Source organism: Brassica napus, chromosome A5 (assembly GCF_020379485.1).
Source record: "Brassica napus cultivar Da-Ae chromosome A5, Da-Ae, whole genome shotgun sequence".
NCBI classification, from domain to species: domain Eukaryota; kingdom Viridiplantae; phylum Streptophyta; class Magnoliopsida; order Brassicales; family Brassicaceae; genus Brassica; species Brassica napus.
Window position 1 is genome coordinate 7583968 of NC_063438.1, and position 25152 is coordinate 7609119.

The 25152-nt window shown below is 30.8% G+C and overlaps 3 protein-coding genes and 2 long non-coding RNA genes across 6 annotated transcripts; 2 read left to right on the forward strand and 3 right to left on the reverse strand.

Moving 5' to 3' along the window:
- Window positions 1–71: 71 nt before the first annotated feature.
- On the reverse strand, window positions 72–2422 carry LOC106453612 (putative receptor-like protein kinase At2g30940). The gene is given in 6 exon segments (XM_048780832.1): window positions 72–637; window positions 723–935; window positions 1000–1258; window positions 1333–1455; window positions 1518–1619; window positions 1809–2422. Coding segments are annotated over 6 exon segments (1380 nt in total). The 3' UTR covers window positions 72–568.
- A 1544-nt stretch (window positions 2423–3966) lies between these two features.
- Window positions 3967–5893, forward strand: LOC106375335. 2 transcript variants are annotated; one of them, XR_007339717.1, is made up of 6 exons: window positions 3969–4414; window positions 4518–4597; window positions 4670–4720; window positions 4810–4966; window positions 5059–5321; window positions 5392–5893. It is a non-coding gene; the product is annotated as an uncharacterized LOC106375335 (long non-coding RNA). The 2 variants fall into 2 exon arrangements; XR_007339716.1 differs by having other exon boundaries at window positions 3967–4414; window positions 4670–4966.
- Window positions 5894–7622: 1729 nt separating this feature from the next.
- Window positions 7623–8811, reverse strand: LOC106454856. The gene is made up of 3 exons (XM_013896946.3): window positions 8370–8811; window positions 8091–8279; window positions 7623–7976 (listed from the first exon to the last, which is right to left on the reverse strand). Exons 1-3 carry the CDS (start codon window positions 8658–8660, stop codon window positions 7881–7883), a joined length of 576 nt encoding a protein of 191 aa, XP_013752400.2. The 5' UTR covers window positions 8661–8811; the 3' UTR covers window positions 7623–7880.
- Window positions 8812–13831: 5020 nt separating this feature from the next.
- Window positions 13832–14850, forward strand: LOC106451365. The gene is made up of 3 exons (XR_001289559.3): window positions 13832–14112; window positions 14190–14461; window positions 14620–14850. It is a non-coding gene; the product is annotated as an uncharacterized LOC106451365 (long non-coding RNA).
- A 157-nt stretch (window positions 14851–15007) lies between these two features.
- LOC106451364 (actin-related protein 2/3 complex subunit 1A) lies at window positions 15008–18267 on the reverse strand. Its single transcript, XM_013893284.3, has 15 exons — window positions 18046–18267; window positions 17752–17843; window positions 17580–17656; window positions 17416–17510; window positions 17248–17317; window positions 16881–16950; window positions 16627–16700; window positions 16487–16529; window positions 16310–16391; window positions 16112–16200; window positions 15935–16020; window positions 15735–15798; window positions 15480–15586; window positions 15328–15386; window positions 15008–15242 (listed from the first exon to the last, which is right to left on the reverse strand). The coding sequence occupies exons 1-15, from the start codon at window positions 18113–18115 to the stop codon at window positions 15175–15177; spliced, it is 1146 nt and encodes a 381-aa protein (XP_013748738.2). The 5' UTR covers window positions 18116–18267; the 3' UTR covers window positions 15008–15174.
- Between the last annotated feature and the right edge of the window lie 6885 nt (window positions 18268–25152).

Consider the following 25152-nt stretch of genomic DNA (forward strand, 5'->3'; position numbering starts at 1 on the left):
CTTTTATCCCCCAAACATCTTTGTATACAAGTCTTTGTTTTTTTTTTGTTTGTTAAAAGTATACAAGTCTTTGTTCTTTAATAAAATATCATGTCGCAATAGAAAATATTTTACAACAATCAAACAGAGAAAAATGGAGTATAATTGAGTGTTTAGTGTGTGTATGAGTTTCTTTTTTTAATTATGATTTGATTTGATTGTTTTTTATTTATGTATTTGCTTTAGTTTCTGTGGTTTTGCTGAGTGTTTGTGAAGTTCTCTTTGTTCTGTATTTGTTGTGTTAGATGCAATTAGTTAATTTTTTTTGGTCAAAGATGCAATTAATTGTGTCTCAAAATGTGAACTGGAAGTAGAATAGAACAAAGGAAGTTTAGTCCAAAACCATGGAGATAAGTGATAAAGAAAGACATATATGGGCAGTTGCATGATCAGATATGATGCCAAAGAAGGAGGTTGAAAAGCAGACCAATGCATTTTATTGGCACACGTCTCAGGCGACTGTCGTTTAAACGCTTCCATATGGCATGGTAACTCCAAAACTAGTAATCAATTATTGTTGGCTTGGGATTCATGTTCCGATGATACTGATTCTAGAGACCTCGCGTGACCTGGTAACCTTCTGAGGCTTACGTATTGCCTGCACCAGAGACCGAACAAAGTAATGTAAGAAGTTAAGAAATGGACAATTGTTAAGGCAGCACAATTAAAGTATCATCAATTACATTACTATTCAGTAGCAAGTCATGCGGCTGGAGCATGTGAATCACATCTCCCATTTTAGGTCTCTGTTCTATTTCTGGATCAACACAGCGCAAGGCGATCAAGACAATCCGTTTGAGTTCTTTTAATGTTGGAAACTCGGGGAGGCTAGGATCAAGAACATCTACTATCATATGATTCACCACCATCTCTTTGATCCAGTCCACCAGATACACCTGAAAAGAAGCTTAAGAAATGTACAGCACATATAACAAAGGGTTTATGTTACACTATGTGTACGCTTACATGTGGTGAGCTTTGGTCTACACAGACTCTCCCGGAGACAAGCTCCATTATCAAAGTCCCGAAGCAATGAACGTCGATTTTCTCATCCAGATTATTAGGTGAAGGAACAAATGTTGGGTTCATTGGACTATCATTATGAGTTGGGATATCTAGTATTATCTTAGGGTTCCATTGATAATCAATAAGAATTTCGCTCGGTCTTATGTATTGATGAGTGATCCTTGGTTCAAGGTCTTCATGAAAATACGCCAGTCTGTTAACACACAAAACATAATGAAACAACAACAAAAATGACATGGTTTGAAATGCGAAGAGAAGAGATCAAACCCTTTTGCTACTCCTTGAATGATCTTCATCCTCTTACTCCATGTCAGAGGTTGGTTTCTCCCTGAAGATCCATGAATCCATTCGTGCAAATCTCCTTTCTCTAAATACTCGTACACGAGAGCCCTAAAATTCTTACAAACTTGTGAGTCAAGATTCCGAAGCAAGTCACATATATATGTATGTACCTCTCGTCTCCTTCAATGCAGTATCCGAGTAGTCTCACAACATTCTTATGTCTAACGTTTGCAATCATCTCAGCTCTTGTTATGAAGTCGTTATCGTCATACCTGATTTTATTATTGTCTTGTATCAAAATATCAAAGATTCTAAGACAAACAAATATATAAACATGTATTTGAGATTTAGAGGGTTATAAACACTTAGATTAATCCTAATGTTTCATCAGGTTGTATCTAGTTTCGGCAGTGCAATCAATCAACGAGACCAAAGAGAAGAGTTAAAAGGTAAAAAAAAACCTTTGATAGATGGGGAAGAACCGTTTGACAGCAACATTGACTGTACCCATCAAGACTCCACGATACACCATTGAAGTATCTCCTTTAGCAATCAGATTCTCGTCTGCAAAACCATCTGTAATACTCTCAATCTCCATGAACGTAAACACGGTGAAGCTTCCAAAGCTGCTGCTGGTAGAGGAGAAGCTTCTAGTGTAGTAGGGAAGATGAGCAGATGACCATCCAACCTGAGAGGAGATTCTCCCGCTCTCTATATACTCGGGGCAACGGTTGTAAGGATTATATCGTCTGTCACTGTTTAAGGGAATGTGTGACAACGGCAGACAAAGCTTTGATCTTAGTCTGAATGGCTCTTGTCTACATCTTCTCCTGTGAAAGATGAAACATAAGGAGACAAAGACAATGAATGCTAAGAGGAAAGCTATGGAGGCGGAAGCTGTGATGAGGATCCATAGCTTGATGCCGAAGAAAGAAGTGTGTTGTGAGAGTTTGTGTTCGATCAAGTCTGATCTTTGTGATGATATGATTCTGTTCATAGCTATTTGTCTTTGTAGTGATAAAGATGATGAAGCGGTGAGAGTGTGAAACAGTGAGATCTCGAGTCAGTTCTGCATTCTGGCTTTGAGTAAAGTTGAATCGATATGTTATTTTTATCTCTTTGAAATTGAAATGTGTTTTGAAAGAGTCTTGAGAAGATTTAGTAGTATCCATCCAAAGATGTAGCAAAAAGAGGTTGCTTGACTGTGTCTGTAACAAACATTGAGAGTTTTTAGCGCTTAAAATCTTATACATCTCAATGAGTTGAATAATTAACGTGTCACTCAACAATAAATAAACTATTTCCAAAAGAAAAAATATCAGAAATTAATTTCTTATAACCATAAGGTTAAGATGATCTAGTATTCGTTTACTCTTCGTTCCATACCCTATCACAGTGTCTTTCAATTCCCTACGCTATTACAGCTTCTATGCTGCAGATTAGATGTATGGTTGCATTTGGTCTTGTTAATTAGTGTTTTATTTTAGTCTCAAACGTTTGGTACTATATAACGTGGTTGTTTACTATGTTAACATGATCCATAAAGCTTTAAACCTATTTATGCTAGTAGCTGCAAGTTTTTTGAAGTCGTATCTAGTGTTTCTCTTAAATGAGACTAATTAATAGCCGTTCGAGTTGTAGCTTTTCTTGGTTTGAGTTTTGTAGCTTGGATATTGAACTAACTGATACAAAGAACCAAATATAGCATCACAAACTTAAGTTAAATTTAAACCAATATGTTCATGTCTTCAAATCTTCAATTCAATTTTGGTTAATGAAAAGAGAACTCATCATGGCATTTGGGTGAAGTTGAACATAATAATAAAATTAAAAACACAAGTTATATTATATATGAAGGAGAGTTCATGCATCAAACCATAACAGATAGAGATTTAGTAACTTTAAAATTTCCCGTCAGAACCTGATCACATCACTTAACTTTACCCCAAATCTCCTCTCCCTGACGTCTTTCCAGCGAAATCTCCGCACACCAAATCTCACCTGGTCTTCTGGAAAGCAAAGCCAGATTCCCACCATATCTCACAGTATACGACCAGTCTGAACATATCCTCCTAGCCAACAATTCTTCCACGCCTTCCACCACTCTCCAAGACTTCTGATTTCGATCATACGCTCTTAAGGTGTTCATAACGCGGTCATGGGAGTACAATACATCATCAACCACACATTCATTCACGCAACGCTTAGAAATCAGCATATAGTCTATTTCCCATTTTCTTTCCTTTGGCGCGTACACATAGCTTCCATAATGATGAGGTATGTATGTTTTGGGATAGGTTCTTTCTTCTAGTGCTCTGTCCTTCCTTCATGGTGAAATGCATTAGCCTTTCAATTAATTCTATCACAATATCACGTAAATGTAAAATATTTCATATGATGATATGTTTAGTTAAGATATATCTAAACTATACTAAAAGGAGAATAACAAGCCTTATGAGCTATGCCACCTAGGATCTGAAAATCAGCCAGTAATATTGCATCAATCATCCATGTCATTTTTGTTTAATATTGATTTGGGCTTCGTGTTTTGTTTTGGGCTTCTTACATTTTCTTAGTTTGTTTAGGGCTTCTTCTCTTAGCTTTGTCGACTCATTCTCTCTTTTTTTTTGGGTGATTCTACCGTTCTTCTCTTACCTTTAGACTTCCACATCCTCCTTTGCTCTTCTCTCCAAATCCGTTTGAACTCATACTTTCACCACTAACTGCTCTAATCAAACTTTGCTTGAGCTCATTCAATGGATTATTTTCATCTTTCTTTCAGTTATTCTGGCGACAACTCTACAAAGTTAATAATCAAATGTTTACCCCTATTGTTTCAGATCTCCTCCATAACGTACCTTCTTATCTCTCTCTCACGGGAAAACGAAGATGATGGAGTCCAAGTCTCCGGTCTGCAACACTTGCGGAGAGGAGACTGGTGTGGAATCAAACGGAGAGTTCTTCGTTGCTTGCCATGAGTGTAGTTTCCCGATCTGCAAAGCTTGTGTTGAGTATGAATTCAAAGAAGGTTGAAGAATCTGCTTGCGTTGCGGCAAGCCTTACGATGGTAATTATCACATTTCTTCAAATGTTTTTCCATAAATTTTGGATCTTTTTTTTTGTTAAAAGTAGTTTCACAATTTATGATATTTTATTTGTTTACTCCTCAGAGAATGTGCTTGATGATGTTGAGACAAAGACATCTAAACACCAATCCACTGTTGCAACACACATCAGTAACACTCCTCAGGTGTGTACTATATAATTAGTGTCGTTTTTATGTCATAATAAGATTCGAAATAACTCTTCTTCATTTTTGTAGGATTCTGGAATTCATGCTAGACATATAAGTACAGTCTCCACAATAGACAGTGTTAAGAACTAATATCTAAAAGTTTAAAATTTTGATGAGTTTAATTAGTTTTAAAAGCTAACTAATGGAATTTTGATTTGTTGTTGAAGAACTCAACGATGAATACAGAAATCCTATATGGAAGAACAGAGTTGATAGCTGGAAAGACAAGAAGAGTAAGAAGAAGAAGAAACATGCAAAGGCAACAAAAGCTGAAGACCCTGATGCTCAGGTTCCTCCCCAACAGCACATGGAAGATATATCACTGTAAGTACATTCTCACTCATGGAACAACATAGTCTTTGTATATTAATCACCAGAAAGTTTGAGACACTGGCTGGTTTGTGTCATTTTTTCAGGAACGCAGAGACTGCTTCTGCTACAGATGTGCTTTCTGTTGTGATTCCTATCCCAAGGACAAAAATTACTTCATACAGAATCGTTATCATCATGCGTTTAACCATCTTGGCTTTGTTTTTCCACTACCGTATCACCCATCCAGTGGACAGTGCTTACGTTCTATTGCTAACATCTGTGATATGTGAGATCTGGTTTGCTTTCTCGTGGGTGTTGGATCAGTTTCCTAAATGGTCTCCTATCAACAGAACGTAGAGCCATGAAAGTAAGTAAACAAAGTCTTTAAGAATATCCATAACATTATCAGAAACTTAACTCTTGGTTTCTTTTTAAAGAGATTATGAAGAGTTCAAGATCAGAATGTGGTGCATTGGCTGCGTCGATGAAGAAATCAGTAAAACAAGATTTTTTAGAAGACTATGGAAAGTCCGGTAAAGCTGTTGGAACATCCACACCTGACAGGTGTTATATATTTGGAGAGGAGGCAGGCATTTTTGGCTTTGACCAAAGCTTCTCCCGGCATATCAGCCAATGGTAGCTTAGGTACTGGTTCGTCCAAACTTTTGGTCTTAAGCACAAAATCATTAGACGTTCATAGAGTCTAATGAGAGCTCAATGGACCTTTTAGGCATTCTAACTTTTAATCTTTAGTGCATTCAAAGATGGTGTTGTAGTTTTAGATACACAAGCAATTTTTTCATGGAAAGGCTATCAAGGCTCTTTATTTTTTTTTCTTCTGCATTTTAAGTGATGACACTTTAGTCAATACATATTTTTATCGATTGGAAAATTGAGAAGTTGAAAGTAAGTTAATATGTTTTGGCACCATTAATTTTTTTTTTGGCAACATTAGCTTCTTATGATGTCTGTACATTAATTCAAATACAGTATTGAAATTATCATACATAATTTTTAAATGACCATATACAATATTTTAAATTCTATTTGAAAATAAAAATACAAAAGTGAAGTTCAACCGCAGTAGAAAAACAAACAATGCAAACAAAACACAATTTTGATTATCGTGTAAAATACTTAAAACTATATTTGAAAACAAAGCACGAAAATGTAGTAGTTCAACTGTAGCAAAAAAATAATAATAATGAGGACATTTCCAATGATTGATTTTATTTTATTCACTTTCTTTTAAATGAAGAAAAGATGAAGTAGTATTTACTTTAATAGTTGATTTTATTTTCTTTCTGTAAAATAATATTCCAAGTATGTTATATCTCTAATTAATTATTAATAACATCTTTCACTATTTTATGTTCACTCATGTTACGAAATTGTTTTATTTTAACAATAATCTGACCTAATTATCATTTAATATAAATGAAATATTATCATACAATAAATTGATTATATAACATAAATAAACAAACATATAGTTTCATTTAAAAAAAAAAATCACTATGTATATATTTCTTCTATAAGTGATTAACAAAAGTGTTTTGAAATAAAATATTAACTTATTTATCTTTGATTCTTCTTAAATAGGGTAAGAATTCTTAAAAATTAATATTTTCATATTCTTTGATATCAATATCTAAATAGATAAAAGTTGAGACTTTGAATTTAATTGGATAATATTAACGTATATAATATATTTTACAAAATATACAAAATAAATAAAAAGTTCATCTTCAAAAATGAAAATGTAAATAGTATATCTTCAAATGTGAATTAGCATTATTCATTATTGATTTTAAATTAAGAAATGAAATAGGATTGAAGCAAAAACTACTCTAAAATAAATCAAAAATTAAAATAGGGTTGAAGATAGTTAAAATTACTTATTCTTCTTAGCCATTTTAATCGTATTAGCCATTTTAGCTCATTTATATGAATTACTATTTAACAATAAAAACATGTTTTTTTTTGTTTTTTACAACACAATAAAAACATGTTAAAAATCGTTTCCAAACAAATTTTTTTCACTTTCGCATCAAAAAGCACAAATGTGGTAAACTATTGAAATAAGAAAATCACATTGAACCGAATCAAACTTTCGAACAATATTTCTAATGAAAAAGTACAAAATAAGATCAATAGGAACATAAAAATCTAATTTGTAAAATAAGTTTATAGTACATAATCCGCGCGTAGCGCGGAAAAAAGCTCTAGTATATATAAAATTTATAGAGTTCCGTTTGTTAATTTAAGATTATAATATATAAACATATTAATCAATTAATTCTATCACAATCAATCTATCATGTGTTTTCTCAAACAAAAAAAAATCAATCTATCATGTATGAATTTAATTCTCTTACAAAAGTATTTTGGTAACCCAGAGAAAATTAAATAATATTTTTACGATTTTAAAAGTTCTTTTGTTAAAGAAAGTTTTTTTTCTTGTGATAAAGAAAAAGGTTATTTTCCTTGATGTCTTCCCTTTCTTTTGTATGAATCTTGAATTTGAGTTTTCTAGTTACGATTTTAAAAGTTCTTTTGTATGGAAGAGTCTTGTTTCTAGTTACGTTGAGAAACTTATTGTAAAGTGTCCGTTTAGCTTTTAGAAGTTCAGTTGTTCAAAAAAAAAAAAAGTGTTTTTAGAAGTTCCTTAGAATCCGTCACTCATCACAAAGGAAATTACATTTTTTGGGGGTTTATTGGCTTGTACACAATTTCTTGAAAACAATCAAGACTCAAAAGGATTATCAACAGAAAAGCAAAACAAAAAAACAACAAAAATAAAGATAGACACAATATCAAATCAAAATAAAATAAAAGAAAGCAAATACATAATCAAAAGTTGTTTTGGGATAGGTTCTTTCTTCTAGTGTTCTGTCCTTCCTTCATGGTGAAATGCATTAGCCTTTCATTTTGAAGTAGATGTCTTGAGAAGATCAAGAACTCCACAACAATTTTTCCACCACGGGGTCGTCTCAGCCCCACGCTCACCAGCTAACAAAGGCTGCAACCCACACATTAAGTTTGTCAATACATAATGACATTACAATCTCCTCCTAAGAGACAATTTAAGTTTTTAGTTTTGAGAATAGAGAGAGTTTTGCTTTAAATCTGTGACCTGATTGTCTGTGGATATAGGAACGTCTCGGCTTTCGACGGTGGTGCTGCTCGATGCACCAGCAACAGCCTTGGTAGCAACGTCAACGATCTTGGAGGAAATATCAGTCTTCTTCTCCTCAAAACCATGAAGCAAGGTGTTGAATACTTCAAAACCTTTTGATAAAACATTGTCCACTACCTCTCTTGCCTAAAGACACAAGACCGTCATATTACAATATGTTTTAGCTTTTCGGACAACATACATGTAAAACGATGTAAGAGTGACAAAAAAACATACCTGTGTTGACACATTAGACACTTTCTCTGGTGCTGCTGCGGCTTCACTCTTGACCGTTTCTGTGGAGGCTGCAACGGTTTCTCCAGCATCGGTTAAAGACCTCTTGACGGTTTCCGCGGAGGCTGCAGCGTTTTCTCCAGCATCGGTTAGAGAGGTCGTGACAGTTTCAGCGGAGGCTGCGACGGTTTTCTGAGCCTCAGTTAGAGAGGCACCGACGGATTCAGCGGTGGCTGTAACAGATTCTTTGGCTTCGTTAAAAGTAGAAGCTGCCTTGTCCAAGAACGAAGCCATTTTCTATCTGCGGATGCTGTAATATTTTTGTGTGAGAGAGAGGAACATATATATTTATATAACAAGCAATTAGAATATTCTCCAAAATGGAGAGGAATGTGAAACCAAGTGAGCTGTTAAGAGGGCCGTTTCAACGCCTCCAGCGAAACAACTAATCAGAATCTCACAACGTGACTTCCTTTATGAATTCTTGATTTTGTTTGACAACAAATTTATTAGCAAAATTTATAACTTATATTGTATCAATCATAGTCAAGAGTATAATAAGGTATATTTGAGGAAATGATTGGGTTGCATTATCTATTCAGATGGGTTGATGATTGAGGTATGGAGTTGTCCTACATTAAGTTGCATTGCCAGCTTCTTAATTCACATTACCAACTATAAGACAGCCCCTTTTAGTGCCCCACTTTTTTCTGTTCTTCTTTACGTATATAACGTGAATATTCCAGCAAAGTTTGAAGCCGTATGTCACTACTGTTGCTATACACGATTGATACATACCATTAATTGTGATTAGCGTGGTGCAACTTAAAATATTGAATAGTAAATCAAAATGGTAGGGAAACTATACCCAATCTTCTTAGTACTTAATTGTTTTACAAACTGTTTTTTTTTCTTCCAAAAGTTACAAGTGGAAAAATATAAAATAGAGAAATTCTCTAGAATATTCATTTTTAGTTTATTTTCACAAAAATAGCTTCCAATAAAGAAAATGACAAAAAACTTTTATTTAGGGGTAAATATACATTTATATACTAAGGTTAACTAATTTATACTAGAGTTTAGAGTTAAGGTAGAGTTTTCAAGGTGGAGTTTTAAATTTAAAAAATAAAAATTTAAAATTTTCAAAATAAAAATAGAGTATTGTGGTTATTTTTTTTTGAAGATTTTTTTATTTTTTTTAACACTACTTTCACTAAGAAACTCAAACATTCAGGCTACAATGGAAAGGAGAGTTGAAGAATTCCACAAACATAAACATTGCATCATAAAAGGAAGCTACGAAGAGTGTGATTGGCTATTGTTGTAATTGTTCTCCACAGCCACAATTATATCCACAGCTCTAAATCTACACCAGTCTTGATTTATATTTTTTTTTAAAAGCTCACAGCCGTTTTTTTAAGTCCACATCACTTCTTCAAATTTATGTTTTTATAATTGTTCTGCAGAGATAAATTCTTACAGTCCAAATTAAAAACTTTTAAAAAGTAAAAATCTAGAGCCAAAGCCAAAAAAGTCACACCAATATTTTTACAGCCAAAAAAAGAAAATCACAGTTCTTACCAATCACACCTTAAGACTCTAAGATAGAGAAAGATAGTGAATTCAGAGCAAGACTCGAATGCGTCAAAACAAGACTACGGCACCGCCGAAAACTTGAGATTTAGTCATTTTTGAGGATTATTTTGATGACAAAAAATAAAAATAGTTATTTAAGAGAATTGCATATAAAATATGTTACTTTTAAAAGAATATATTTTAGTCTGACACAATGTGAATAAGTCTGACCAAGAGTTTATATATATAGAAGCCTTTAGGAAAAAAGGGGGTTTATATAGATGATAATAACTGATTCCAACATATCCAAATCCAACCGCTCTTTTGAATTTGTGCGACTTTAATATTAGTTTCGTTACACCAACTTTTGGTTTATAAAGCACAAATATTTTTCTTTGTTATAATGGGAGAGTTATGAAAACAGCCTAACTTTTCCTGTATACTAGGTTAAGATTCGCGCCTTGCGCATGATGAATATTATATATATAAATTATTTGATATATTATATGTTTATAACATATTATGAAATAATAAATATATATTGAATAATTAAAAAGTCATTATCTACTACTTATATAATTAAATTAGTGCGAACATATAAATAATTTTTATAAATCAAAAAAATATTTTTTCCGTTTGATATGATATATTATTAAATTTAAATAATAGTAACATATATATGGTATATTTTAATATTAATATTTATTAGATGATGCTTTTTGCTCATATTTTTCTTTTATCATTTGTATATGTTATAACAAAAAGTCTAAATTATTGATAACAAAATTTTCACTATGGGATTAATGGTTTAAGTAATTTATCATATTTTAAAAAATTAAGTTGTCAATATTGTTTCAAATTTTTTATCAAAAAAATGTTCAAAGTAAATTTCAAAATTAAGATATTTATGTATTTTTTATATGGCATATAGTTTAATTTAAAATGATACATATATTTATACATTTTTTATTTTTGATACTTATTAAATGAGACTTTTAACTTATATTATTTTTTAATTATTTGTATCATGTCATAACAAAAGTTTTAAATCATAGATCACAAAATTTGAATGTGAAACTTTTAACAGTTTTAGTAATTTATACTCGTTTTAAAAAATTTAAAATATAATATATAAATATTTTTTTAATTTTTATTATATGGTTACTATGATTATTTAATTTATTTTAATAGCTTAAAATTAAACGAATATAATTACAATACAACTTATTTTTATCAAATCTTTATTATTCAAAATCATTAATTGTCATATATACTTTAGCCACATTAGGCAATTCTGTAATCTTATTTAAGGAAATAACGAAGCACATTAATAATGTGTTTATTGTGTTTTAATAAAAAGGTTATTATATATTTAGATGGGCCAACTTATTTTTCTAAAGATTCTAAGAATCATTCTAGTGATGACATGTGACTACAAAAAAATATTGCAATGCTTCTCAAATAATATATAGGAGATCAGATCTCCACATTAATTCTGTATTGATGATTTCCGAATTTTATAATTTTTGTTTAGCCATTTAAAATATAGGGAAATTTAATCCAATAATAAAAAAAACTATATTTCACCAATAACAATATCAATCCTTCTCTCCTATTTTCTCTTCCTATCTCTCTCTACTCTCTTACTACAAATCTAATATTTTCCCCAATATATTCATTCATCAAATTAACCCTAAAATATAATAACAATATATCGGTTAAAATAATGATATTTGCACTTTCCGTACCTTTTCACTTATTAAGGGCATGAAAAGAAATATGCCAAGTACTTGTTAAGGGCATAAAACAAATAGGCGAAGCGAAGAAAAAATAGCTCTAATTTTTCAATGAGTAGAGTAAATTTGCGAGAAATCCACTTGAACACTTATCAAAAGGGAAAATCGCATAAAAAACCTTGAAAGTGTCACTTACTAGCACTTTAAACCTTGAAGTTTTTTCACTAACACTTTTAACCTTCAAAGTGACATTTTTATCATAAAAAACCTCCAAAGAAGAAAAATGACCGGCTGAACAGGTTAAAAACAGTTTTTTTTTTTCAAAAAATAATTATTTAATTAATAAATAAACAAAAGAACTAATAAAAATCAAAACATTTAACAAAAAAACTCATAAATTTAAAAAAAGTGAGATAAATAAATAAAAATTTAGAAAATTAAATAAAAAATAACTAAAAATTCAAAAATAAATAAGATCAAATTAAAATAGAGAAAAAAATAATAATAAATTTCAAAAAATTGAAAATTCAAAAAGGTTTTTTCCATTTTCAAATATAATGTCGGAAATTACATTGAAGATATGCCAAAAACCGTCATTGGAGATATGTCGGAAATCACGGTTTTTGGCATATCTCCAATGACGGTTTTTGGCATATCTCCAATGATAATTTCTGACATTATATTTGAAAATGAATGTTGATAAAAAAAATTCATTTTCATTTTCATTTTTTTTTGAAATTTATGTTTTTTTTTATTTAATTTTTTAAATCTTTATTTATTTTTGATTTTTTTTTAATTTATGAGTTTTTTTGTTTAATTTTTTGATTTTTATTAATTTTTTGTTTATTTTATTAATTAAATAATTATTTTTGAAAAACAAAACTGTTTTTAACCTGTTCAGCCGGTCATTTTTCTTGTTTGGAGGTTTTTTATGATAAAAATGTCACTTTGAAGGTTAAAAGTGTTAGTGAAAAAACTTCAAGGTTTAAAGTGCTAGTAATTGACACTTTCAAGGTTTTTTACGCGATTTTCCCCTTGTCAAAATGTTAGTTTTTAATATTTTTGAAATATAAGAACTTTTTTTTTATTAGCTCTGTTGTTTTCATGAACGCTGCGATTAGCGTCAAGAAAATTACACTTATCAACGATGGTGGACACAACATCCCTGAAACAATGTCAACTTGTTTTTTAGTCGCACGGCAATCAACAAAGAGTGAAACAGGTACTTTAATCTTTGGTTCCATCAAATTTAGCTTCGTCGTAGGGTTTGACTGGTGACCATTCGGGAAACAAGAGGAACGGATTAAAAAGGAATGTTCGGGAATAAAATAGCAGGAATGAAAAGGAATGGTCGTTCCTTATCACTTTTAACAAGGAATACTTTTGTTCTTTAATTCTCTATAAAAAAAGGAATGAAAGGGAATGAGAGGGAATTATTATTCCTTGTGAATGGTGATTTTTTTCAGGAACGTTAGGGAATGCATTATTCCTCGCCGTTCCCTGGTCACCATTCATACCCGTAGTGTTCTTGTGAAAAGAACAGAGGTGGCCTGAAAAAAACAATTAGGCCTGGGACTTCGGTTTTTCGAAACCGAACCGAACCGAACCGTCGGTTTTCGGTTAACCGAAGTTTTTAAAAACAATTCACTGTTGTAAATTCCCATTTCGCGGCTCCTATCATTTTCGCTCTTTCCTTTTCTCAGTCGGCGGCATAAACCCGACGTCAGTTATGCGGACCGCCGTTGGCTAAACTCTTGATCGCGCCATCTCGCAGTCGCAAACTGTAACATCAATGATAATGAATCAAATGCAAAGGATTCTTCTCTCTGCTCCTCGATCATACCCCCCTCAGAGACCGACGCTTCGTCTGCAGTATTGTCCTCTTCGCATCAAAAAGATCCAAACTTTCGAAGAAGAGCACAAACACATCTTCTCTCAAGGAACATCAACTTGCCAAATTCTCCGCCACCTGGTTCGAATGATAGTTTAGTTCTGTCTGAATACAGTCTTTTGATTCCACCTGGTTGTGTTCACATTGCTTATCCACATGATGAGAAAAAAAAAAAAAAAAAAAAGACTCCTTCATGCAATTTTAATTTTAGAGTTTAAAATTTAACTTCGGGGTTACCATCTTTAGTTGGAATACTCTTCCTTTACTTAGACCATTCTAAGCTTGGAATGACGTTGCTGTTAGTTATGTATTTGATCTGTCAGGGTGCGGTTCTTCTCTAGTTTGACTTTTATTCTTTGACTCTGCAGGATATGGATCCAATGACTTCATCAATTGTACTACATCGCAGATGGTGAACAATTCATAGAATCTTCTATTCTATATAGGTAGGTTTCTCCTGTGTCTACTTGCTAAAGTAATAGTCTCTTGCCCAGAGAAGCTAGTGGATGAGGGGAGGACGTTTGATGCTGTTCTCGCCTTAGAGGTTTGTCTAACTTCTCTGATACTTTTTTTTCATTCCAGTTTGATTCTCATAAATGTTCTCTGATTTCCACAATAAAGGTCATCCAGCATGTAGCCAACCCTGCAAATCCTTGTCAGCATTGACCATCCATCCCCAACGGAGCCACAATACTCTCTACAATTAACCGCTCTGTGCGAGCAGAGTACATTCTACAATGGGTAATCTTCAGTCTCTTGTTAACACCAAGTTTTACATTTGGTCTTTTGTAAAATCAAATCACCTGCAGCTTCCTAAAGGCTGCACACACCAGTGGTCAAGCTTTCTAACTCCTGAAGAACTTACTATGATTCTACAACGCACGTCACTTGATGTAAGCTGGTTCTCTCTCCCATCAATACTCTCTATGTTAAGCTGACTGAAACAATACAAAAGTACTATACGTCTGTGGACAAGAAGGATTGTTCATCTGGTTTTCTCTTAGAGGACATTGTGGTAGAAATGAAAAATCATGAAATTATTGGTTTGCAGGTGAAGGAGATGGCTGGATTTGTATACAACCCGATAACAGGAAGATGGTTATTGTCACAGACGACATAGGCGTAAACTTTATCGCTTATGGGACCAAAAAAGAATGATTCTGTAGAGTTATAATCCATCGTTCAAGCCTTGTGTTTCTGCATATCTGCTCCAAGAAGTTGCTTAGAAGAGTACAGTAGTTAAATTCGCAATAAGTGAGAATTGTATACAACCTAAAAACTTCAGTTGTCTGTTGTGATATACATCAGCAGATTTTGTTCTTGATTATTGTTATCTCATCCGAGACTAGCAGTTTCATTTTTGTTGATATTAAGTTATTAACGAAAATGAATCAATCTTGAAGCTTTGAAGATATTACAAAGATCCAGAGGCAAAGACATAGCTAAACTTATGAATGCCCTTATACCAACCTTTATTAATGTGGTTTACAAAGTTGAAAACAATTATGAAATTGGAAATGGTTACAAAAGACTGGGGAAATAAAAATCTGATAAACAATCAAGCAAACCTTAGTTGTGATCCAGATTTGTATTATTTCTGTGTTTATTAAAACTGGTGGCCAAGCTCTTCTTCCATGTTCTCTAGATCCCATATGGCTATCTTGCCATCCAATCCTATAAATAGCAAACCAATATAGGAGGAACAAATGAATCCGGTTGATTCCATGAAGAAATATATGAGTTTTAATAACTGACTGACCTGAAGTGCTGAATCGCATTACTTTAGGACTCCCAGCTTTGCTAAGAGATACAATGGCACTACAAGTTTCAGGTAAGATTAGAGGTCAGGCTACCTTGCAGGTTATTTTGTAAAAGCAAAGGTAACTTAAAGACAAGACAGTATTTTCTTACTTTATGCAGTTATCATGAACGCCTTCACGTGATTTAGAGGACTCAGAAGCTTCGTTGGCTGTTGTAGCCTTTGACTGACCGTAGAATTTCGTAAATGCTTCAGAAAACTGAAAACATTAACATAATGAACAGACAGTTAGACAAAACAGAACAAGCTTAAGGAAAACTTGGGGAATAAGCTTAAGTTTCACTTATATTTATATATACTAAAGGGATAATACAAAACATATATAAGAAACAAGATTTGGTATGTACCTGCGAACTATAACTGGCACCTGAGGATTCCGGTTTCTTCTCTCCAATGTATCTGATAAAGCTCCTGCATACCAAAAACTAAATGCTTATAACAAAGCTAATATCGAGGTGTGGATTAGTAAGAGGATGGAAAGATTCAATTATCCGCAAATAGCTGATAAGAGGAGAAAATTAAGAAGATATTTGTGAGAGTTACACACCATATTCCAGTATCATCTGCAGCAAAGACCATCGGGTTGCTGTCATAACCAACGCCTATCACCATTTTCTCAGATATAAAGAGGACCTGAAAATGGAAAGTTCCCAGATAATATATCAGTTCAGAACATAACAAGCGGAGGTTCTCAAACGTAAAACAAGGGTGGATGCTGACCCACATCACGAAGCGGCAAATCTCTAAATGCAACGCTTTGGGCTAAAGGAGAAGGACCAACGTCATCAACAAAGTAAATCATGGAGCTATGACCTATACAAAGATTACAGATACATAGAAAGTGAAAAAGCGGGTTGTATAAATTACATAACAAAGTTGAATTTAATGAACAATCATCTAAAGTGTTTAAGGATATTCTGACCAACATAAGCTAAGGTGTTTCCACTTGGAGACCATTTCACACCAAAAGCCCAAGAATATGAAAGATCAAGCTGAAGAATTTGCTGTTTCAACAAAGACACAGCCCGAAAAAATATCCCTAGTATTAGATGAGAGGATGGGGAGAACATGGTATAAGCATTAGTATATTCAGTCAAACCTCCCCGAATTTAGATTCTGCCGGTGAGCCTGCTTTTGGATCCCTGTATCATCCCAGTCAGTGAAGACACATAAGAAACTGGCCCACATCCGCAAAAAGTGGTTTTAGAGAGTAGATAGATGTTCAAGTAATGTGCTTACTTTGTGTCAACTCCTTTGATGAATGTTGAAAACACCCGACATTTTCCATCCGTAGATGTCGTTGCCAGAAGAATCTAATGCAAAACAGACAATAAGAGAACACCACATCGGAAAATTATTATTCTAGTTTAGGGATCATGTACTCTAGCCAGTGGAGAACTTTGTACACTATTTTCGGTAGATAAAGCATCTATAGAAAGACTGATCAATATTATAGCTACTGAAGTACACGAGGTTGTGTTGATTGCACGCACATTATTAGGATGCCAAGCAACGCTTGTGACTGAAGATTCATGCCGTTTCCGGATAAGTTTACTGACCCACCTGAAGAAGAGTAAAACCAAGGAATGTCAGCCTGCCAAAATACCAAAACTTTACACTAAATTCAAAACTTCACTCACACACATTCCAGATATTTTCCAAAACCTCTAATACAATACACAAAATATATATGTCCAGATAATAGAAACTAACATGCCAGTACATAACACAGTATCCACCAAAAAGAAAGTAGATTAAACAAGTTATATACCATTTAATAGACCATCAACACTATTTGTAGCAAAATGCCAAGGAAAAATCCATGACTAATAATGAGAATATAAGAGAAGAAGTAGTTACCAGTTATTCTCTTGCTCATAGTAGCATATACAAACAGTTTTAGCACCACTTCCAACAGCAAACTTGTTCTCTAAGAGTATTGGGAACAAAAAGAAAGTAGATTAAAGTTATAGGAAAAGTACATTACATATATTATTAACTAGAAAATGAATCTAACTTCTCGTTTACCATTTGGACTCCATTGGACACAGAGTGCAGCACGATTGAGTCTAAGAATAACAAGAGTTGGTACCCATTCACCTCCTTCCAAGCTCCACACGTACCTTCAGGAATTCCAGATTCAGTTTAAACGAACAATCACAAGAGTGAACAATCAAAAGATTGCAACTTACGAGTTCCTGTCATGGGAAACAGTGACGATTCTGTTGGACTTCGAGCTCCAATCTATTCCAGAAACAATCTGGTCATGCTGCAAACAATTCAAACAAAACTCATCAAGTTGTTGTAAGAAAAAGAATGCATGCTCATTCGTTTTCAGATGAGGAGAGAGACAGAAAGATTCACCTTTTCGAGGACGTGTAACCTCTCCCACTGGTCTTGCTCTTGTGATGATTTATAGATATGAACTTCATTGTTGTTAGGACAAAGTGCAACCACTACAAGGGGGAAACAGATAACTGATTATTATAGGCATAGACCAATTCAATCAACCTTGTGACTGATGTGCCTTCTTTAAGCAAAGACAGACAAACAAACACATGTCGGAACACGAATTTTACCAGAAAGATATCAACTTTCCGGAATTTACAAGAAAAAAATATTTACTTTCTCATCTTCCCAAAAGGACAATGAACTTACTGGAGAGATCAGGACTCCAAGCATGGCAAGTGATTGACTCTGCGAACCTGTGAACATCCACCACTGCCATGAATGATCCTTCTTTAACTCCAATTTTCTCAGATCTTCGGTGGTGAGATTGATTGGTGAAACTCCAATGAGATCCGAGACGTGAATCGAAAGAGAGATGTTTGTTTGTTGTTTGTCTTTTGCGCTAAGGCTATGTTAACTTAAAAATGACCAATTCAATTTTACTTTTCCTTTTCTAAAATAAAGCCAAAAAACAAATAAATGTTTTTTTCTCTACACTAATAACTTTCGTAAACTAAAAAAAGTCCGCCGACGTATTTTTGGGGGCGAGTAAATATTATAGATGCAAACAATTAACTTCAAGTTATTCCAATCTTTGCATGTCATTAATTCGTCGGAAGAAAATATACATGTATATATATATACATAGATGACCGGTCCGCACCCTGTGCGGACATAACAAAATTCAAAATATAGAATAAATAGTGTATAGTTTTAGAAGTAACGGATTTTACATCTTCATACCACCGTCTTTGCGAGAAAGCATCAGTCATGGAGAAAAGCTGGTACTCAATATTTGACATGGACGAGAGGGAACAAAGTAACTTCAGTATCAAGAGGCAGTTATTGTGTATATGTATAATTGCAACGTCCCAAAATAATTTGTGTGTTTAAGAAGAAAATTTCAAGAGGGATTTTATATTGTAATAAGGTAAGTCATTACAAACGAATTAAGAATTTAGACACATTAAGGTAAATTGGCATTTAAAATTTCAATAAATGTGATAATAACTTGGGCAAGAAATTTTAAAAATAAATAAGGTAACTTACATTTAAACTATTCATAAGTTACTTTGCAACTTGCACATGTCAAATCAGAAAACAACATGTACAATAAGAAAAGAGCTGAAGAAAAAAAAATGATGATATAGCTCACATTTCCAAAGAACATATAGAACCTCTTATTATAATTTAAAACAAATGATAAGCCAATATAAATAATTTTATAAATTTATTTATAATTTAATAAATGATTTATAAAGCATGCATGAAATTTATTAGACATTAATAGTTATTATGATACTTTATATGTAAATATAAGGCTTTCTATACGTATATAAAATCATTATATCAATTCAAATAAACATTTTTGTTTCTTATTTTATGTAATTTATAAATATATAAAAATTTGATCACATTATTACTCTTTCATAGTTTCAACAATTAGTTACCAGAAATAATTATTTCTAAAATTATGTAGATTATTTGGAAAGTGGTAATTGAATTATCCTTTCCTTTTAGATATAATTATAATAAATAAAATCCTCAAATCATCGGCCAATCAAATTATATTCATTTATGATCGATATGTAATAAAAAAAAAATCACTTATATGACTTCTCAATCAATACGTAGTAGGTTTATATTTTTATAAATAATTTATAACATTTTATAAATTATTTTAAAATTCTGATAAATTTATTCTTTAAACAACGATAAATAATTTAAAAATAATATTAATAAACATGTTTGGATTTTGTTATATTTAAAATAGTTATTATATAACTATATTCGAATACAATTCATGAAGTAGAGTATAAAACTATTATAATTATCTTATATAAAATTTCGTTCATTATATTTTATAGTTTATAAATGTTTAAAGTAATAAATAAAATATTATTAATCTTTCTATAATTTAGAGAATTAGTTTCCATAAATTGTTATTTGTAATATTCTTTAGATTATATGGCACGTGATGTTAAATGATTTTAGACTTACCTTAAATTTATAGATCTAAATTAAATAAATAAAAATTAAGAACAATCGACCAATCAAATTATAACAATTTCTTGAAACTTCACCTATGAGCGACCCGTCACCAGAAATCACTAAAGTGACTTCTCTTTCAAAATATGGAATAAATAGTGCATAGTTTTAGAAGTAACAGATTTTATATTATCATTAATTAGAATTGTATTGTATATGTGTTGTAATTCTTTATTTTAGGTGAATAATATTAGTTTTACATAAATAATATCGAAAAATTTATGTAGACATATTAAAAGAAAATATAATAAAATTGAAAATATTATCCATAAATAATATAAATTATGAAGTACAATTCTCGATAAAGAAAACAAAATCCATTAGAAACCAGCAAAAAAATTCTTAAATTTTGTAAGCAATTGGACGGGTTAACATTATTTGATTAGATCTATAAGTTTCTAAATTTTATTGAACAGAAAATAATATTAAATTGACATACCGTCATCGAAATAGTCGAAATACTTGATTCGTAAGTTGTGAAGGTATACCGCGCATCTGCAAAATAATCGAAATATTAAATTGAAATAGTCGAAAGATTAAATTGACATACCGCGCATCCGCAAAATACTTCTCCGGAACTTCACTCGGAAATTTATCAGTTGTTCCAACAAAATTTGTTTGAAAGAAGCCAATTTTGTACGGATGCGCGGTTGTCCAATAATCACCAATAGCATCGTACAATTTGAATAACTGGACGACCTTCGCATCGCCCTCGGTTAGTTTCCCTTCAAATTGTTTGATGAGCTGTTCACCAACTGAAGCATGAATTCTTGTCCCCTACACGAAAATGAGATAAAGTCATATGAGTTGGATTGAGAACAAAAGACTAAAGACGATTATGAGTTGTAAAAAATGTAGTAATCTACTTACTTCTTTATCAACGAAAACCATTTCGATGGTGTTTCTGGAATCTTTGTTGTAATTTCTCCACAAGCGAAGAATCCTAACCTCAATACGTCATGTATCTTTACATGGTTTTAATTGCCTGATAAAAGACACTCGGTTTTTGGGAGCTTGAACTATTGACATACTGTTTTTAAAAAATTGATATCTTCACAACACTGTATTGTATTGTATGTAAGATCTTGGGAGTATATTTATATATAGTCGACTTTTCATAATAAATGACGTTTGAATATTTATTTTCTGCAGTAAATATTAAAATAGATTAAAGAAATATATTAACTCTACATTGTCATAAGTTGGTTTGCATTTAATATATATAAGAACTTGCGCAAGTAATACATACTAGGTGCACCGCCCGCACGCATGTGCGGGCATTAATATTAATATTAAATTGATATTATATTTACAACTATATAATACTTATGTTACATGTATATGGTTAATATGAAAGATTCGATGTTACATATTGATATTTATACTATGTTCATATGAACAAAGAATACATTCGAACGTTTGGAAAACGATCACATTTAACACTAATCTTAAAACATCATAAAAATATAACTGAGAGAAAACAAATATTTCACGCATAACCCCAATAAAAAAATCAGCCATGAAATATAAAAGAGAGATTTGAATTACCTGAGATTTATTATCATTGGTTTCATTGTAACATCATAGATGATTTATGGTTTCCTTTTCTAAGCCTTGAGTCAGAAAAGAGGTAATTCTAACAAAAATATTTAAAGATGTAAACAATCTCCAAAAGATAAAAAATTATATAATTGATAGGACAACGTCAATGAGTTTCAAAGTTTTTAAAAAGCTTTGAGATTACCTTTGGCTCTCAGACGTACCGAAGAGGATCACGCACAATAAATAAATTACACTTGATTAGCATACACATCTTATATTATATTCTTGATTAGTGATTTAACTTTATAAAAAAAAAAAAGAATTACCTTTTTCGAAAGGGATGATCGATTTCTGGATAAACAGAGTCGTCTCTTTTTGTTAGTTGAATCACTACTGATGCAAAAATATAGATAGAGATACAACATGGAGAGGAAGAGATCAAAAATAAACGGAGAAGAAGAATCCTCCATAAAATTACCAGTAATGGTGTTCCCGTCTATGAGTTACTTATTGATTATCATACACCTACGCAAGATCACAAAAGTAGAATTTAAATTAGAACGATCAAAAACATATGAAAACTTAAAAAATAGATGCGTGAAATTAATGGGGGTGGCGTGATATTTATATAGCAAATTAGTTTAAGTTTCTAAATAACCTAGTTTTCAAGAGAAGCTATGAGATAGAATATCCTCTAATAAATTTTAATTCAGCTATGAGATAGGATATCTTCTAATAAAATTTTAAAGATATTCTGGTTATAATATATACATAATTTTGGTAACCCAAATCTTGTTATATATATATTTAAATATTAAATGCATGATATTAGGAAAGAAGATATTTCGTCAGTTGATTGCAACTCGTTTTTGATAAAACAAATCCCACTATAAGGTTTTAAATAATAGATAATAAGGAAAGAATAATAAATTTTAACGTTAAAACCCCTCAACTAAGTTTGTTTTGGGTAAAAAACCTCAAACTAAGTATTTAACGAAAAACTCCATAAACTAACTTTATTTAATGAATTAAACTCTAAAAGGTCATAATTACTATTACTACCAGTAAATCTTTAGTTTAGGAGTTTCTACACTAAGTAAACATAGTTGAAAAATTTTATCTTTAAAAATAAAAAAAAATTCAAAATATTGTAATAGGAGGATAAATTTTCAAAATACATTTTATAAATTAATGTATAAGCTTCTATAAATTACTTAGAACCTCTTATAATAATTTAAAAGTCTGATTTTTATTAATGTATTTATAATTTTATAAATGATTTATAAAGCATGCATTGAATTATTAGACATTAATAGTTATTATGATACTTTATATACAAATATAATTCTTTCTATACGAATATAAAATCATTATATCAATTCAAATAAACACTTTTGTATATTATTTTATGTAATTTATAAATATATAAAAAAATTGATCGCATCATTACTTTTTCATAGTTTCAGCAATTAGTTACCATAAATAATTATTTCTAATATTATGTAGATTATTTAGAAAGTGGTAATTGAATTATCCTTTCCTTTTAGATATAATTATAATAAATAAAATTAAAAATCATCGACCAATCAAATTATAACATTTTGAAGAGTTCATTTATGATCAACACGTAATAAAAAATCACTTATGTGACTTCTCAATCAACATATTGTAGGATTTATATATTTATAAATAATTTATAACACTATATAAATAATTTTAAAATTCTGATGAATTTATTCTGTAAACAACGATAAATAATTTAAAAATCATATTAGTAAACATGTTTGGATTTTGTAATATTTAAAATATTTATTATATAATTATATTTGAATACAATTCATCAAGTAGAGTATAAAACTATTATAATTATCTTATATAAAAATTCGTTCATTATATTTTATTGTTTATAAATATTAAAAGTAATAAATATAACATTATTAACCTTTCTATAATTTCGAGAATTAGTTGCCATAAATTGTTATTTGTAATACTCTTTAGATTATATGGCAAGTGATGTTAAATGTTTTTAGACTTACCTTAAATTTTTAGATCTAATTTAAATAAATAAAAATTAAAAACAATCGATAAATCAAATTATAACACTAATCTTAAAACATCAGAAAATATAATTGAAAAAATATAAATATTTCACGCATAACCCCAATAAAAAAATCAGCCATGAAATATAAAAAGAGAGATTTGAATTACCTGAGATTTATTATCATTGGTTTCATTGTAACAGCAGAGATGATTTACGGTTTCATTCTCTAAACTTTGTGTCAGAAAAGAGGTAATTCTAACAAAAATATTAAAAGATAACAAATTATATAATTGATAAGACAACATCAATGAGTTTCAAAGTTTTTAAAAAGCTTTGAGAGTACCTTTGGCTCTCAAACGTACCGAAAAGGATCACGCACAATAAATAAACTGCACTTGATTAGCATACATATCTTATATTATATTCTTGATAAGTGATTTAACTTTATAAATAAAAATTACATTTTTCGAACGGGATGATCAGTTCCTGGATAAACAGAGTCGTCTCTTTTTGTTAGTTGAATCACTGCTGATGCAAAAATATAGATAGAGATACAACATGGAGAGAAAGATAACAAAAATTAATGGAGAAGAAGAATCCCCCATAAAATTACCAGTAATGGTGTTCCCGTCTATGAGTTACTTATTGATTATCATACACCTGCGCAAGATCACAAAAATAGAATTTAAATTAAAACGATCAAAAACATATGAAAACTTAAAAGATAGATGCGTGAAACTAATGTGGGTGGTGCGATATTTATATAGTAAATTAGTTTAAGTTTCTAAATGAACTAGTTTTCAAGAGAAGCAATGAAATATAATATTCTCTAATAAATTTTAATTCAGCTATGAGATAAAATATCTTCTAATAAATTTTTAAAAATATTATGGTTATAATATATACATAATTTTGATAACTCAAATCTTGTTATATATATATATATATATATATATATATATATTTAAATATTAAATGCATGATATTAGGAAAGAAAATATCTCGTCAGTTGATTGAAACTGGTTTTTGATAAAACAAATCCCACTATAAGGATTTAAATAATAGATAATAAGAAAAGAATAAGGAATTTTAACGTTAAAACCCCCCAACTAAGTTTGTTTTGGGCAAAAACCCCCAAACTAAGTATTTAACGAAAAATCCCCTAAACTAACTTTATTTAATGAATTAAAAGTATTATAATTATCTTATATACAAATTTGTTCATTATATTTTATAGTTTATAAATATTAAAAGTAATAAAATATAACATTATTAATCTTTCTATAATTTCAAGATTTAGTTGCCATAAATTGTTATTTGTAATATTCTTTAGATTATATGGCAAGTGATGTTAAATGTTTTTTGACTTACCTTAAATTTTTAGATCTAATTTAAATAAATAAAAATTAAAAACAATCGACCAATCAAATTATAACAATTTTTTGAAACTTCACCTTTGAGCGACACATCATCAGAAATCACTAAAGTGACTTCTCTTTTAATGTATAGAGGGATTTAAAACAAGGTAAGTCATTAAAAATGAATTAACAATTTAGAAAGATTTAAAATTCGAATTAATGTGATACTAACTTGCGCAGGATAATAGTTCACTTTTCCCTAGAACTTTTGTTTTTTTTTTTACTTGAAAAAATCAAATAATCAACAAATAAGACTTTATTACATGC

What these genes read in the sequence shown, in the direction of transcription:
- LOC106454856 (XM_013896946.3), bottom strand. Translation starts at nt 8,660, where the DNA reads ATGGCTTCGTTCTTGGACAAGGCAGCTTCTACTTTTAACGAAGCCAAA. An exon ending in TGTCTAATGTGTCAACACAG is followed by an intron (nt 8,280 to 8,369) that starts GTATGTTTTTTT and finishes TTGTGTCTTTAG; the next exon opens with GCAAGAGAGGTAGTGGACAA. An exon ending in CTATATCCACAGACAATCAG is followed by an intron (nt 7,977 to 8,090) that starts GTCACAGATTTA and finishes TGTGGGTTGCAG; the next exon opens with CCTTTGTTAGCTGGTGAGCG.
- LOC106451364 (XM_013893284.3), bottom strand. Translation starts at nt 18,115, where the DNA reads ATGGCAGTGGTGGATGTTCACAGGTTCGCAGAGTCAATCACTTGCCAT. An exon ending in TATGAGCAAGAGAATAACTG is followed by an intron (nt 16,951 to 17,247) that starts GTAACTACTTCT and finishes ACTCTTCTTCAG; the next exon opens with GTGGGTCAGTAAACTTATCC. An exon ending in GTGCCAGTTATAGTTCGCAG is followed by an intron (nt 15,587 to 15,734) that starts GTACATACCAAA and finishes TAATGTTTTCAG; the next exon opens with TTTTCTGAAGCATTTACGAA.